The 15,017-nt window shown below is 42.7% G+C and overlaps 1 protein-coding gene across 11 annotated transcripts in view; it reads left to right on the plus strand.

Annotated features, from left to right (window-relative positions):
* The window catches only part of MPP6 (membrane palmitoylated protein 6), a 299,774-nt gene that overhangs the window by 231,300 nt on the left and 53,457 nt on the right, over nt 1-15,017 (plus strand). For all 11 annotated transcript variants that reach the window (XM_029589113.1, XM_029589111.1, XM_029589117.1 and 8 more), the window contains one exon: nt 4,633-4,794. In XM_029589113.1, the coding sequence (XP_029444973.1) occupies nt 4,633-4,794 (162 nt within the window). The remainder of the gene's footprint in view (nt 1-4,632; nt 4,795-15,017) is intronic.

Genomic DNA, 15,017 nt, shown 5'->3' on the forward strand with positions numbered 1-15,017 from the left:
GGTCTAGAACAGGTAGATGTGAATCGCTTATTTACTCTTTCAGATAATAGAAAGACTAGGGGGCACTCCATGAAGTTAGGATGTGGCACATTTAAAGCTAATCTGAGAGAGTTCTTTTTCACTCAACACACAATTAAACTCTGGAGTTTGTTGGCAGAGGATGTGGTTAGTGCAGTTAGTATAGATGTGTTTAAAAAAAGGATTGGACATGTTCTTGGAGGAGCAGTCCATTACCTGCTATTAATTAAGTTGACAGCCATTGCTATTACTAGCAACAGTAACATAGAATAGACTTAGTTTTTGGGTACTTGCCAGGTTCTTATGGCCTGGATTGGCCACTGTTGGAAACCAGGATGCTGGGCTTGATGAACCCTTGGTCTGACCCCAGAATGGCATGTTCTTATGGACTTTGTCAAGGAACCTTTTATAAATGCAGCTACACTAATAGCTTTCACCACATCCTCTGGCAACAAATTCCAGAGCTTAATTAGGCCTCGAATAAAATAAAAAAAAATAAAATAAAATATATATATATATATATATATATATATATATATATATATATATATATATATTTTAAATGTAACACCTAGCAACCTCATTGTGTCTCCTAGTTTCTGAACTCTTTGAAAGAGTAAACAATTAACATTTACTCATGCCACTTTATTCATCATTTTATAGACCTCTATCATATCTCCCCTCTGCCTTCTCTTCTCCAAGCTGAAGAGTCCTAACCTCTTTAGCCTTTTCTCATAGAGGAATCAATTGTTCCATCCCCTTTATCATTTTGGTTGCTTTCTCTGTACCTTTTCTAATTCTGGTATATCTTTTTTGAGATGTGACCAGAATTGCACTCAGTTCTCAAGATTAATTTGCACCATGGAGCGATATAGAGGCATTATATTAATCTGTTTTATTCTCCATTCTTTTTCTTATAATCCCTAGCATTCTATTTGTTTTCTTGGCTGCTGCTGCACAGAAAGAAGATTTCAATGTATTAACAATGATGGCTAGATTCTTATCCTGAGTGGTGACTCCTAACATGGAACCTTAATTATATAGCTATAATTTGGGTTACTGTTCCCTAAGTGCATCACTTTGCATTTATCCACATTAAGCTTCATTTGCTATTTGCATGCCCAGTCTCCCAGTTTTGCAGGTCCTTTTGCAATTTCTCACAATACTCTTATGATTTAACAACTTTGAATAATTTTGTGTCTTCTGCAAATTTAATCACTTCACTTTTTGTTCCCATTTCTAGGTTGTTTTTTGTTTTTTTTTCCTGAGAATTTATCGGGGTTTGTTATGACAAAAATGAAGAAAATCAGATGAAAAAATGACTAATTTTCCTAGTTTATTTTGGTGGACAGAAGCCAGGACAACAAAATATTAAGCAGATTCTCCCACCCATCCACTTAGCATCACCATTTCTATCCCTATCTCCTGTCTAGCATGTCCCTCTCCCCCCTACCTCCAGCCAAGAATCTCTCTCCCTGTCCAACAACTTTCATCCTTACCAGTGTTGACTCCAGGGCTCTCTTCTTTCCTTCAGTAGCATGCTTGAAGCTCCTGTGTACGGCAGGTGTACTACTTTTGTGCAGGGCCAGGGAGACTGCCAAGAAGTGCTTCTGGTAGACAGAACCTGCTTCAAACACATTTGCAACACCAGACGGCAGGCACGTTGGCTGCTTCGGGAGTGAGGAAACGTAATTTGAACACAGAGGGGGTAGCACTGAAGGGCAAGCACTTTCATTGTTGAAGGGTGGGACTTGAAATACAGCAAGCACTTTGGCCCACACTGGTTTCCAGCTGGAGGCCTTGAAATGCTGCAGCTCTTATATCTCTGGAGGAGCTTTTCAGTCAGCCTAAAATTAGGGTGAATATCGCTTTAAGCCAACTGTTGCCTTTGGGGGAAAAATTGGGAATTTGTGGGTGTAAATTGGTTTAAACTGAACGAAGAACCCTGTAAATATGTTAAAACAGTGGTCCCAGAACAGATTCCTGGGATACTACACTATTCACCTTTCTCCATTGGGAAAATTTACCATTTAGCCCTACTCTTTTCTATATTTTAACCAGTTCACAATCCACAATAGGACACTGCCCCTATCCCATGACTTTTTAATTTCCTAATAAGTCTTTCATGAGAGACTTTGTCAAACGCTTTCTGGAAATCCAGGTACACTATATCAACTGGCTCACCGTTATCCACATGTTTGTTTATGCCCTCAAAAAATGTAGCAGATTGGTGAGGCAAGACTTTCTTGGCTAAATCTATGCTAGCTTTGTTCTATTAAATCTTGCCTATCTATATGTGCTCAGTTTTGTTCTTTATGATAGTTTATATCGTTTTGCCTGGCAGAGACATCATATTCACTGATCTACAGGTTCTTGGATCACCCCTTGATTCCTTTGTAAAAACTGGTGTTACATTGGCAACTCTCCAGTCTTTAGGTATCATAGAGAATTGTAATGATAATTTACAAATTACTAATAGCAGGTCAGCAATTTCATTTTTCAATTCTTTCAGCACTCTGGGATATATACCATCTGGTCTAAGTGATTTGCTATTCTTTACTTTAATTTACTCTATTATATCTTCCAGGTACACTGAGATTTTGAGTTCCACTGAATCATCACTTTTGAATGTCATTTCTGGCACGGGTCTCTTACATCTTCCTCAATGAAGACTGAAGGAAAGAATTCATTTAGTCTCTGCTATTGCTTTGTCATTCCTAAGTGGACTTTTAACACTTGATCATCTAATGGTCCAACTGACCTCCTCGCAGGCTTTTTACTTTGAATGTACCAAAAAACTTTATTGCTTCCATAGGAAGCTTCTTTTCATATTCTCTTCGCCTTCTTATCAATGCTTTGCATCTAATTTTCCAGTGCTTATGCTGTTTCCTTTTCCATTTCTTGAAAGATGTTCTTTTCCATTTCTTGAAAGATGTTTTCTTTTCCATTTCTTGAAAGATGTTTTCTTTTCCATTTCTTGAAAGATGTTTTCTTTTCCATTTCTTGAAAGATGTTTTCTTTTCCATTTCTTGAAAGATGTTTTCTTTTCCATTTCTTGAAAGATGTTCTTTTAGCTATTATAGCATGCCTCACCTCACCTTTTAACCATGCCTGTAGTTGTTTAACCTTTATTCTGCCTTTTCTAATGTGTAGAATACATCTGGTCTGGGCTTGAAATGTTAAATACCTGAAAAGTATTAATTCACAAAAAATAAACTTTTTCCGTTGAAAGGAAGCATTAGAACAGGAGAGGGCAACTCTTGACCTGGAGTGCCACTTACAGGTCTGGTTTTCAGGATATTCCCAATGAATATGTTTTGAGATATATTTACATATAATGAAAGCAGTGTATGCAAATATATCTCAAAACATATTCTTTGTGGATATCCTGAAAACTAGACCTGTTTGTGGCACTCAAGGACTGGAATTACCTATACATTAGAATAAGGTGTCATGATATGAGAATCCAAGGGGGTAGACTCAGGAAATGTTTTCATAGAAAGGATAGTGGGTGTGTGGAACATACTCTTTGGAGCAGATGGAGACTAAAAGACTGGTTTAGGATGGGATAAGCATAGCAGATCCTTGGTTACAAAAAGTTATGACATGGCACAACCTAGCAGAATGTTTATAGTGCCTTGCTCAGGCAACTAGATGAGTGTTAGGGTTGCCAGTATGAATGGAAAAGTGAACAGTATATAATAAGTTTTAATGGAAAGGCAGGCAACTGTGCAGCCTGCTCTGTCGAAGGGTGCAGTGATAGAATTAACTAGCAGCTGGGTAAGTCTGGCAGGCTGCAAGTAGAGTAATAACTAGAAATGCTAATGGAAATGCAGGCACTCACATAGCCGCATCTGTCTGGTAGGCCATGCAGGGTATGTAATAGACCAGAGGTTCGGGCAGCAGTCATGCTAGTTTTGGTAGCTCTTTAGATTATTACAAAGACTTGTAGTTAGAAATGGGATGAGAGGACTGCTGAATGTGAACCAAATGGGGGATCTTGAATGGTGGTCTGACCAAGATGATCGGGAACAAATGATGATGATGACAAAAATGCTCCTAAATAAGGAGCACTATCTTACAAACAGTCATGCTTCCATTGCTTACAGCTAGGATGTATTCTTAGCAGAATGGCTAGGAATAACTGGGTGCACTGAATGGGTTAATAGGGCTTTTTTGCCATCATGTACAATGTTTATTCAGGGTACATACGTGTTTGATACAATCATTACTGGTTTTATTTTTTTAAGAAACTTTTCTGCAAGCAAAATTAATTTTATTTGTCAAGTACCCCAAAAGTATTGCAAAGTATTCCTTCAAATTGGTAGCTAAGCTGGCACAGCCTGTTAACACTGCAAGAGGGAAGTCAGTTTGTCAGGGAACTTGGAAACTCTCTTCCTGTCTGAACATACTGCCAACTATTCCACACCTGTTTCCCGTTATCCTTACCTGTTTTAAGTACTTGCAAGAGCTTGTTAAAGAACATAACTGATTTTTTTTCATGTGGAAATCAATAAAATGCTCCCTATTCTAGTGTTCTTGTATTTATTAATATTAGCAGCAATAGAGACTTGAATAGTGTGTAATGTATGTTTTGTTTTTGTTTATGTATAGAATTTGATCGTCATGAAATCCAGATATATGAGGAGGTAGCACGGATGCCTCCCTTTCAGAGGAAGACTCTAGTATTAATCGGTGCCCAAGGAGTAGGTCGAAGAAGTTTGAAAAATAGGCTTATAGTACTGTACCCTTCTAAATTTGGAACAACAGTACCATGTAAGGTTCTTTTCCAATGATAATTAGATAATGCTACTAATGTTCAGAAGTTAATACCATGGAGTATCTTTCATAGGTTTGCAACTTGGCTACAGTACAAAAGGAAGATGTATATAGCACACACGCTGAACAGATTTTGTTCAGTTGAGGATTAGAATCTGTGCCAATTTAGGTCTGTTTATTTTGGATACTTTTTTATATGAAAATACAACTTCATTGTTCTGATTTGTATTTCTCTTTTTATGTACTATTATTTAATGTTCTTGAAAGCTCCCAGTAGTTAGCTATTTGGACCAGTACGAATCTAAAGCAGGATGCATGTCAATTATAAAGATAATATGAACAGCAGATAAACATTTTCTGGGAATGATGTTTAAAAATAAAGGGCATAGCTTTTATATCAAATCAGTGCAAAAAGATAAGTAGAAAATACTGGGACTAAATAAGAGGATACATAAGGTCAGATTTTATTTTCATTTGTCTCAGTATATTTACTGTGCTGCTGTGGATCCATTCGCTAGTGAGAGTAGTCTGAATTCTGCAGTATGCTGGTTTCATTTTTTGTTTAATTTGCTGTGTAGTAAGTAATTTTATTGAACTGTTTTGACTTTTTTTGCATTGTTTATGAATTGTATATTAATGTACATGGTAAGCCATTTTGGGTAGCTTTTTTGATAAGGTGAGGTAAAAGTACAAAACAGAATAGAACAAGAGGAGGAAGCAATAAAACCAAGAAACCAACAATTAAATGTTTTTAAAAAGTGTTGCTGCTTTAAATATTCTCTTGACAAATGAATCCTCATGCCATATATGCTTCATACAGAATTTATTAAAAATGTAACATTAATACCTAAAGTTGGGTTCACTCACTATATTATTGCAGTACTTGAAATGGAGTTAAAATGGTTGCTGTATAGTAAGTGTAGAAATATTATTATTTAAATGCAGAGAGGAAGTTCCCCAAGCACCTTGTTCTTCTGAAGCAAACTTTTTAAAATGCATATTTTTAAATTTTTCATGGTCTGGCATTCACATAATTCTGTAAACATACCTTATGTACAGCATTCCAAAACCTTTGAATCTTTCATAAGTAGCATGCAGGAAATAAACCAAAATAACCAAGCAACATAGGGGTTTATGACACTATGCTCCACTAATGATCAGCACCTTAGTCTGGATAGTTTCTGAGAAAGATGGATAGTTGGACACATCAAAATTAATATCCCATTTCACATTTTTAGAGCATGTGGTTGGTGTGTGTTTCTAATCTAGAATCCCTATATCATATAACTATCCAGTCCATTAGCTGAAAGGACCTGTAAAAGAAAATGATGGGCAATAAAGGCAGTTTCAGCCATGTTCTCACCATCTCAACCTCCTCACCCTCTTCCTTCCTGATGTTCACTTTCCCATACTCCCTCACTCTAACACACTGTCCTGTCCACGTAGTCACTCATGCGCATACTCACGTTCTTGTGCTCTCACAGGCTTTGTCTCTCTTGCCCACTCTGGTTCACATGCACAGGCATTGTTTGCATTTAATGTGTGCCAGTTTGCTTCAGCATGTGCTATTTCCCTTTTGCATGCTCTGATGTGTTTTCACATGCATGATGAGCATCCTGCGCATGTTTGACTCTAGTGCATGTTATGTTGCTTGAGTGCACTTTATTTACTGTTGGTGTGCATTTTCTGCTCTTTATTTTGGTTCAGTGTCTTCTGTTTAGCTTTTGCTCATTTTGCCTTTGTGCACACTGGGCATTTTCTGTATATTTCACCAGAGTGCATGCTATTCCTCATGAGTGTATGATCTTTGCAAAAATCAATTTCTTCTCATTTTTCTCCTACTCTCATGGGCCATGTTAGGGTGGTAAATCATCAAAGGAACCTAAGAACTACTAGTCAGTCACCAGATGTCCAACAAAGCCCTAGGAAATAAGTATTTTTGAGCATGACTGAGAGATCAGCTCATAAATACTAGCTAATTATTCATATAGGGGACTGCAAGACTTGAAAATAGGGTCTTTTCTACTATAGCTTTCTGTTCTGTGATATCCAATTTATATCTTAATGAAGGCCTCATTAAGCATATCTTTCTTTCTGAAAGACTGAATCAATGGACATTTTATAGTAAAATAGTAAGTGACAGCAGATAACCCAAATAACCCATCCTGTCTGCCCAGCAAGTTGTTACAATTGTTAATGCTGCTCCATGCAGCAACGTTATGCCAAACATTACCACAGATTACCCCATTTCTTCATTTCCATCTTCTAGGCCAGGGGTCAGGAACCTTTTTGGCTGAGAGAGCCATAAATGCCACATATTTTAAAATGTAATTCCATGAGAGCCATACAATATGTTTAAAACTAAATACAAGTAAATGTGTGCATTTTATGTAAGATCACACTTTTAAAGTACAATAAGTCTCTGAAAATATTACACCAGGCCTTAAGACACCAATACATCTCCTATTAGGAAAACGGACCAAGCCAGGCTGCTATAGAGTCCTACACAGAAACTACACGCCAGCAGAAAACCTCACCTGAATCACGTGCTGTCCCTCACCTAACATAGAATAAAGAGACCAAAACGCATAACAAGAAGCATGCAGAAAAAACTGAATTGGAAACTGCAACAAGCCAGAGTCTCTGTATGCAGTGTAACAAAGGAAAAAAGAAACATCACCCATCCTTATAAAACAAATCAAGAAATATAAAATCATCAGCAGTAAAACTGTACTAACAAAAAGAACATATTTCGAAACAGCTGATGAGTGGAATATCCAATAATTAAAAACTCATATAAAACATTTCCAGATACCAACAAAATATTTCAAAATAGCAGACACAAAGACCCAGTAATGAAAAATAATAAGGATACAAAATTTTTTTTGCTCTGCATACCTGGGAACGTTTGATATCCAGGTGTCCTGAGATTGTTCTGAATTAGCAGGAGGAGGGGTGGTTTGCTTGGAACTTTCTCCTCTCTCAGTCACATACCAGCGCGCTCTCTCACACTGGCTCTCAATTTCACACCTATACACACATGCTCTCAGTACTCACATATACACGTTTTTTCTCTCTCACTTATATAGGCCTTAATTACACATTTACACACATGCTGTCTATCTTTTCACGCTTACACACACACACAGGCTTTCAATCACATAAATACATGCTGTCTTTTTCTCTCACACACAGACTCTCATTCACATGCTTACAAACATGTCCTCTCTTTCTCTCATTTACACACAGGCTCTCAATCACATACTCACATGCTCCCTCACCTAAATCAGCTCTCAATCACACACAGACACACATGCTCTCTCTTACTTATACACACAGGCTCTTAATCATACATACATATGATCTCTCTCACACACACAGGATCTCAATCACACACACATACTCTTTCACACAAACAGGTTTTCAATCACAAACTTACACATACAGGTTCCCAATGGTAAACTTACATTCATGCTCTCTCTCTCTCACAGGCAGGCTCTCAATCACAGACATACTCTTTCACATGTACAGGCTCTCAATCATTCACATACATGCAATCTCTCACTCACTCACACACACACATACACACAGGCCCCCCCCCCCCCCCCCCCGCGGCCCGGAAGAGGAAGTGAAGAGTATCGGGTGCGTGCGCGGCAAGAAGAGGCCACGCTAGTGCGCTCGGCATCGGCCCGAAGAAAAGAAGACTGCAGCGTGACTCGGAGGAAAATGAAGAGGTTCAACCGCGGCCGATGGGACTCCGCCTCCGCGAGGGCTGAAAATGAAGAGGTTAGCGTTGGGAGGAGGCTGCTGCTGCCGCGAGTTCCCGGGGTGGGGGAGAGAGAGAGTGAATGAGCGAGCAAGCATGTGTGTTTGCTCGCTCAATCACTCTCTCTCTTCCCACCCCCACCCCGGGAACTCGCGGCAGCAGCAGCCTCCTCCCAACGCTAACCTCTTCATTTTCAGCCCTCGCGGAGGCGGAGTCCCATCGGCCGCGGTTGAACCTCTTCATTTTCCTCCGAGTCACGCTGCAGTCTTCTTTTCTTCGGGCCGATGCCGAGCGCACTAGCGTGGCCTCTTCTTGCCGCGCACGCACCCGATACTCTTCACTTCCTCTTCCGGGCCGCGGGGGGGGGGGGGGGGCGGGAAGAAGAGAGCACGCCGGAGCCGCTGACTCCAGCTGTCCTGCCGTGTTCCGCCCGGGCTGACAGCATTTTAAGCCCGGGCGGAGGAGGACCGGGGAGCAGCTGGGTCAGCGGGAAAGTGTGGCGACACTTGTCTGCGAGCCAGATGCAGCCCTCAAAAGAGCCATATCTGGCTCGCGAGCCATGGGTTCCCGACCCCTGTTCTAGGCATTAGGGATCCTCTGTGTTTATCCCATGTCCTTTTTAAATTCAATTACTGTTTTCACCATCTCTTGTGGGACAGCATTCTTTGCATCTGCCACCGTTTCTGTGATAAATATTTCCTGACGTTATTCCTGAGTCTGCTTCCTTGAAGTTCTATCATGACACCCCCCCCCTCCCCCCCACTAGTTCTACAGCATCCTTTCCATCATAAAAAGTTTGATTCATGTGCATCATTAATACCTTTTCAGATATTTAAGTCTGTTTCATATCTCCTTGCCTCTCCCTCCAGGGTATATATATTTAGGTCCTTCAGTATCATCCCTTTCTTTTTTGAGAGTCTCCAGAATTGAGCACAGTACTCCAAGCGAGGCCTCTCCAATGGCCTTCATAGAGGCATTATCACAATTTCTTTTCCTGCTGGTTGTGTCTCTGTACAGCCTAGCATCTCTCTGGCTTTAGTCACCTCTTTGTCACATTGCTGTGCTAACTTCAGATTGTCATACTATCGCCTGAGGTCTTTCTCGCGGTCTATGTGCAACACTTTCTTCCCCCTTCAGCCCTTTCCCCTATCACATACAGCTCCTTTGGATTACTGCACTCCAAATGCATGATTCTGCACTTCTTGGCATTGGAATCCTAGCTGCCAAACCTTTGGCCACTCTTTGAGCTTTTTTAGATCACTTCTTTTTCTTTCTACTCCTTGATGTCTTCTGCAAAAAAGTGAAGTTCCTTCTAACTCCTCTGCAATATTGTTAACAAAGATATTGAATAGAACTGGCCCCAGAACTGAAGACACTCCACTTAGCACTCTTTTCTCCTTAGAGTAGGATCCATAGACTCGTTATAGTCTGTCAACCAACCGATTTGTAATATATTCCACCAACTCAGGACCCACTCCTGGGCTTCTCATTTTATTCTTGAGCTTCCTATGTGAGACCATATCAAAAACTTTAAAATTCAGGTAAATAACATTGTTAGAGCACTGACATGACTACCAGAAAGCATATGTGGGATATAGACACAGTATAGACTAACCAGTGGTATTTTAATAGTAATTAAAACCCTGGTACATAAAGCACAAAATAGAATCTCTAATGATCTAAAGCGAGATGACAAAACATTTTTCAGATATATCAGAGAAAGAAGGAAGGCCAGAGATGGTATTTTAAGACTAAAAGGAGATGAGGGGCATTGAGTGAAGAAAGATGAAGACATAGCAAAAATATTAAATACTTCAGTGTTCACTGAAGATGACACTGGAGGACGACGGAGCTGGTTGGGAATACTACAGATGGCTGTGGATGACTACAGAATTAGATCAAGAATGAGCGTTTGATATTAAGTCTTATTTAATATTCTTCCTCTTGAGCTTAGCTATCCTAATTTCTTTCCTCACTTTTTATCTTCACCAGAATGTCTTCCTTATTCTCATTTTGCTTTCCATTGTACTTTTTGCTTGCTGATCTTTTTGCCACATCTTTGGAGAACCATACTGGTTTCCTTTTCCTCTTCTATTTACTTTTCTTATATAAAGATTTGTTGCTTTTATTATAGTTCCTTTTAATTGGTCCACTGTTGCTCCACTTCCCCTGTCTTCTCTGTCTACCTTCAGTTAGTCAGCCAGAGTGACTCACTGCTCTCTTGATTAACAAATGTTGGTACCTATTCAAACCATATCACACTACCTCAAAACATTTCCAAGGTGAGTAACTGAGCTGAACTTTCCAACCTTTTTACTTAGGTATACACTGCTCCTCGCTTATTTCTAGCTTCTGGCTACTTTTTGTGGGGGGTTTTTGTGGGTTATTTTTTTTTAATACAAACACTCAGTTCTGCTTACTAGCTGCCTTACAGACTTTTAAAAATAAACACACTACCTACTGCTTACTATCTGCCTTATTGACTATTTAAAAATACAAACAGTCTAACTTGTTTATTCACTGCCTTACTGACTATTAAAAGCACAAACACACTAAATAACATTCCCAAATAGTTAACTTTGTCTTTTTTTAAAAGTATTGGGGCAATGTCCCAAGCAAAAACTTATTGATTCCTTTCAGCCACCAGCAAGGTGATCCTCTCCTCTCAGTGCTCCCAAGTTATTACTTTCCTCTTCAACCCAGATCTTCAAAGGGATAGCTGTGTTAGTCTGGTGTTGCAAAAAGGACACAAAGTGGGTGGCACCTTATAGACTGACCAGTTTGAGGCATGAGCTTTCGAGGACTGTGTCCACTTCATCAGATGCATGAAGTGTAGTACAGAGGTGTGTAAAATATGGGGGTGGGAGGGGGGGGGTGGGGGTGGAGAAAGATGCAGAATAAGAAGGCATTGAATTAAGCAGGCAGGGTGTGGAAACAGTGTTAATTTCATTATAGTCCAGACTACTGACAACTGAAGTAAGTGGTGAAAAGACAGAATGATCTGAGAAAAGTTAAGTTCATAGATAGCTGTAGTATTCCATGAACCATTGCCTTTGTTCAGCCCTAGGGGGTAATGGTAAGGTTTTTGATGAGTTCCTATTTAACAGTTTCATACTGGAGTGTTCCTTTTTAGGAGTATAGCAACCTTAAGATCAGCTAGGGCAGCGATTCTCAACCGGTGAGTCGCGGCTCCCAGTGTCCCACAGCCCCAGTTATACTTCCTTTTACCTTTTTCCTGCCCCCGTGGGCCAATGGGAAGCATCCTCCCTTCTTCCTGCCCCCACGGGCCAATTGGAAGCCGCCTCTGTTCTTCCTGCCCCTGCGGGCCAATCTGAAGCCGCCTCCCTTCTTCCTGCCAGTGGGAAGAGGAAGCCTCTGATTGGCTGGTGGGGCAGGAAGAAAGGGGGCATCTCATAGCCCGGGGATAGGGTGGCTTAAGGGGGGCTGGGAGGAGTGGCAGTGTTCAGGCCCATGGCAGCGAAGAAGCCCGACCTTGTGGCCACTACAGGCTGGAAGTGCTGAAATTAAACACAGCGGCAAGCCACAAAGAAAAGAGGCCAGCCGTGCCAGGAACCGCAATTGAGTAGGAATTCCCCAAAGCGGCAGTGAGTCCCAAGCATGAAGAGGCTGGTTGCTCCGGGGATTCCCCCCATCCCCCCACCCCCGATACAACAGTGAGCGCGGCAGAGCCGCAATTAAAGTAAAAGTGGCACTCAGCCATGCTGATTACAGATGGAGCAATTGGAGCTCCCAGCGGCCGTAAAAGCAAGCAGATGGGCCGTGGGAGCCTAGGGATATCCCGACAGCCAGAAGAAAGGCTTGAGCGCTGTGGCATATTTTTCTAAAATGTTTGCTGCTTCAGTGCGGCTGAGAAGGCAGGGGCAGCCCTGGGAAATCTGCCACTGCGAAATTAAAGGAGATCACAGCATTGGGGCTCTAAGCAAAGTGTGTGTGAGAGAAACTGGGCAGGGAGGTGACTGGGGTGTGTGAGAGACACAGAGACTGGGCAGGGAGGTGACTGGGGTGTGTGAGAGACACAGAGACTGGGCAGGGAGGTGACAGGGGTGTGTGAGAGACTGGGCAGGGAGGTGACTGGGGTGTGTGAGAGACTGGGCAGGGAGGTGACTGGGGGGGTGGGGTGTGAGAGACAGAGACTGGTCATAGGGTTTAGTGTGTGTGTGTGTGTGTGTGTTTGACTTGTGGGCCCTAAAGGTGAGGACAGAGCTTCAGCAGCCTCTGCTGCTCCTGGTGTGTGCTTTCAAGGGAAAGGAGTAGGAGGGTTGCTGAAGAGGGTAAGTAAAAGTGACATTTCCTGGCGTGTAGCCAGATGGACTCAGAACGAATGGGATAGTATCCGCGTGCTAGCGGTTGGAGACTGATCTGACGTCAGCACGGGGGTATATATATCCCCACAGGAAGCGTAGCAACTCATTAATTTCCGTCTCCAAAGCAGTTTGGAGTGCCTGCACGCTAGTTGAGCGTGCTTTCCAAGACTACTTTAATTTTTTTCTCTTTTCTTATAATTCTAGATTCTACTTTCTGTAAAACTTTCGAGCCCCGCGCTCCTGTGGTGATACCCAAAGGTCACTCCCCCAGTTGAGCTGCCCGGGGTGATTTCTGTGGTCCCCCCGGAGGTTAAGTCCTCGGTCCGGCCGAATCGCGGCAGGGACACAGCCCCCGGGCGAGGTTCGGGTGCGGCTTACGGGGCACCTCGGTCCCGGCGTGGACAAGGCAGCGGGTGCATATCCTCAAACGCGGTGGTGAAGGTAGTTGCCCGCTCTCCCCGCAGCCGGAGACCGCCTGAGTTCCAGCCGAGAAGCGCCGAGGTTCAGGTGAGGCGTACATCTCGTTTTTCGGGTCTCCGAAGGAACAGAGGATCGGCGGCGTGGCACGCCAAGGAGGGCGCCATTTTGTGGCCTCGTTCAGGTAGGGCGCCGGTAATAGGTGCAGGTTTATTCCTCCTTGAGCGTATATTGCCTTATTGTTGTGAGCATTTCCACTGAGCGTGTATGCTAACCGCCTATTGCTGAAAGCCTATTGAATGCTATTGAGCGTATATTGCTAACCGCATATTGCTGAGAGCCTATTGAATGCTATTGAGCGTATATTGCTAATCGCATATTGCTGAAAGCCTATTGAATGCTATTGAGCGTGTATTGCTAATCGCATATTGCTGAACGCCTATTGAATGCTATTGAGCGTATATTGCTAACCGCATATTGCTGAGAGCCTATTGAATGCTATTGAGCGTATATTGCTAACCGCATATTGCTGAGAGCCTATTGAATGCTATTGAGCGTATATTGCTAATCGCATATTGCTGAAAGCCTATTGAATGCTATTGAGCGTATATTGCTAATCGCATATTGCTGAAAGCCTATTGAATGCTATTGAGCGTGTATTGCTAATCGCATATTGCTGAACGCCTATTGAATGCTATTGAGCGTATATTGCTAATAGCATATTGCTGAAAGCCTATTGACTGCTATTGAGCGTGTATTGCTGACCGCCTATTGCGGAGAGCCTATAGAGAGCCATAGTGCGTGTATTGCTGAGTGCATATTGCATACATTTGGGCTGTTTTCTTGGCCGCCTATTGCTGAGAACATATTGCGCCTATTGCCTATTGCTGCCGCATATTATTATTGTGCGCCTGTTGTATTAAGCGCCCATTGCTGCCACATATTATTATTATTGTGCGCCTGTTGTATTAAGCGCTCATTGCTGCCGCATATTATTATTATTGCGCGCCTGTTGTATTAAGCATTCAGCGCATATTTTCCAATGGATCAGAACGCAGCAGCGTCTTCAGCGACGGTGCCGCCTGCTTCAGGCATTAAAGCCCTTGGCCTCTGTTCTGCATGCCAGCTTAGAGCCACGCGCAGTGAAGAGCCAAATTCCCTATGTGCCCAATGTGAGGAGGCCGTGGGACCCTTAGGCCAGGACCGGTCTCAGCCACGATTTGTTGACAGTTCCCCAGGGGCTACTCCGGATTTAGCGGTCAGTCTCGACCAATCAGGAATCCCGGGGGATCTGGTACCCCGGTGATTAGAGGCTGCTTCAATTTCCTGGGTGGATCTCTTTAAGGGGATTCATGCCTTCGTACAGATGCAAACGGCTTCCCGTCCAAGCCCTGCGGTTCCTGTGGTTCCTGCGGTGGCTGCGACTGCGGTGGCGGCTCCCGCGGATCCTGTTCCTGGACCCTCACGTCCTTATCGCGAGCGGGACCTCCCGCCGCTGGACAGTCCGGATCAGTCAGACCAGGAGGTCTCAGCGGACGAGTCCGAACTCCCGGACGAGGGGGACCTTCCCCCAGGGATTGAGCCATATAGAACCATGAGGCGGTTCTTCCCTAAAGAGGATCTCTCCGACCTGGTGTCTCAGTGTCTGGCAGAATTGGATATTACAGGTCCCAGCGCTTCGGTGCCCTCCGCGCAGAACCCCCTGCTGGAAG

Source organism: Rhinatrema bivittatum, chromosome 2 (assembly GCF_901001135.1).
Source record: "Rhinatrema bivittatum chromosome 2, aRhiBiv1.1, whole genome shotgun sequence".
NCBI classification, from domain to species: domain Eukaryota; kingdom Metazoa; phylum Chordata; class Amphibia; order Gymnophiona; family Rhinatrematidae; genus Rhinatrema; species Rhinatrema bivittatum.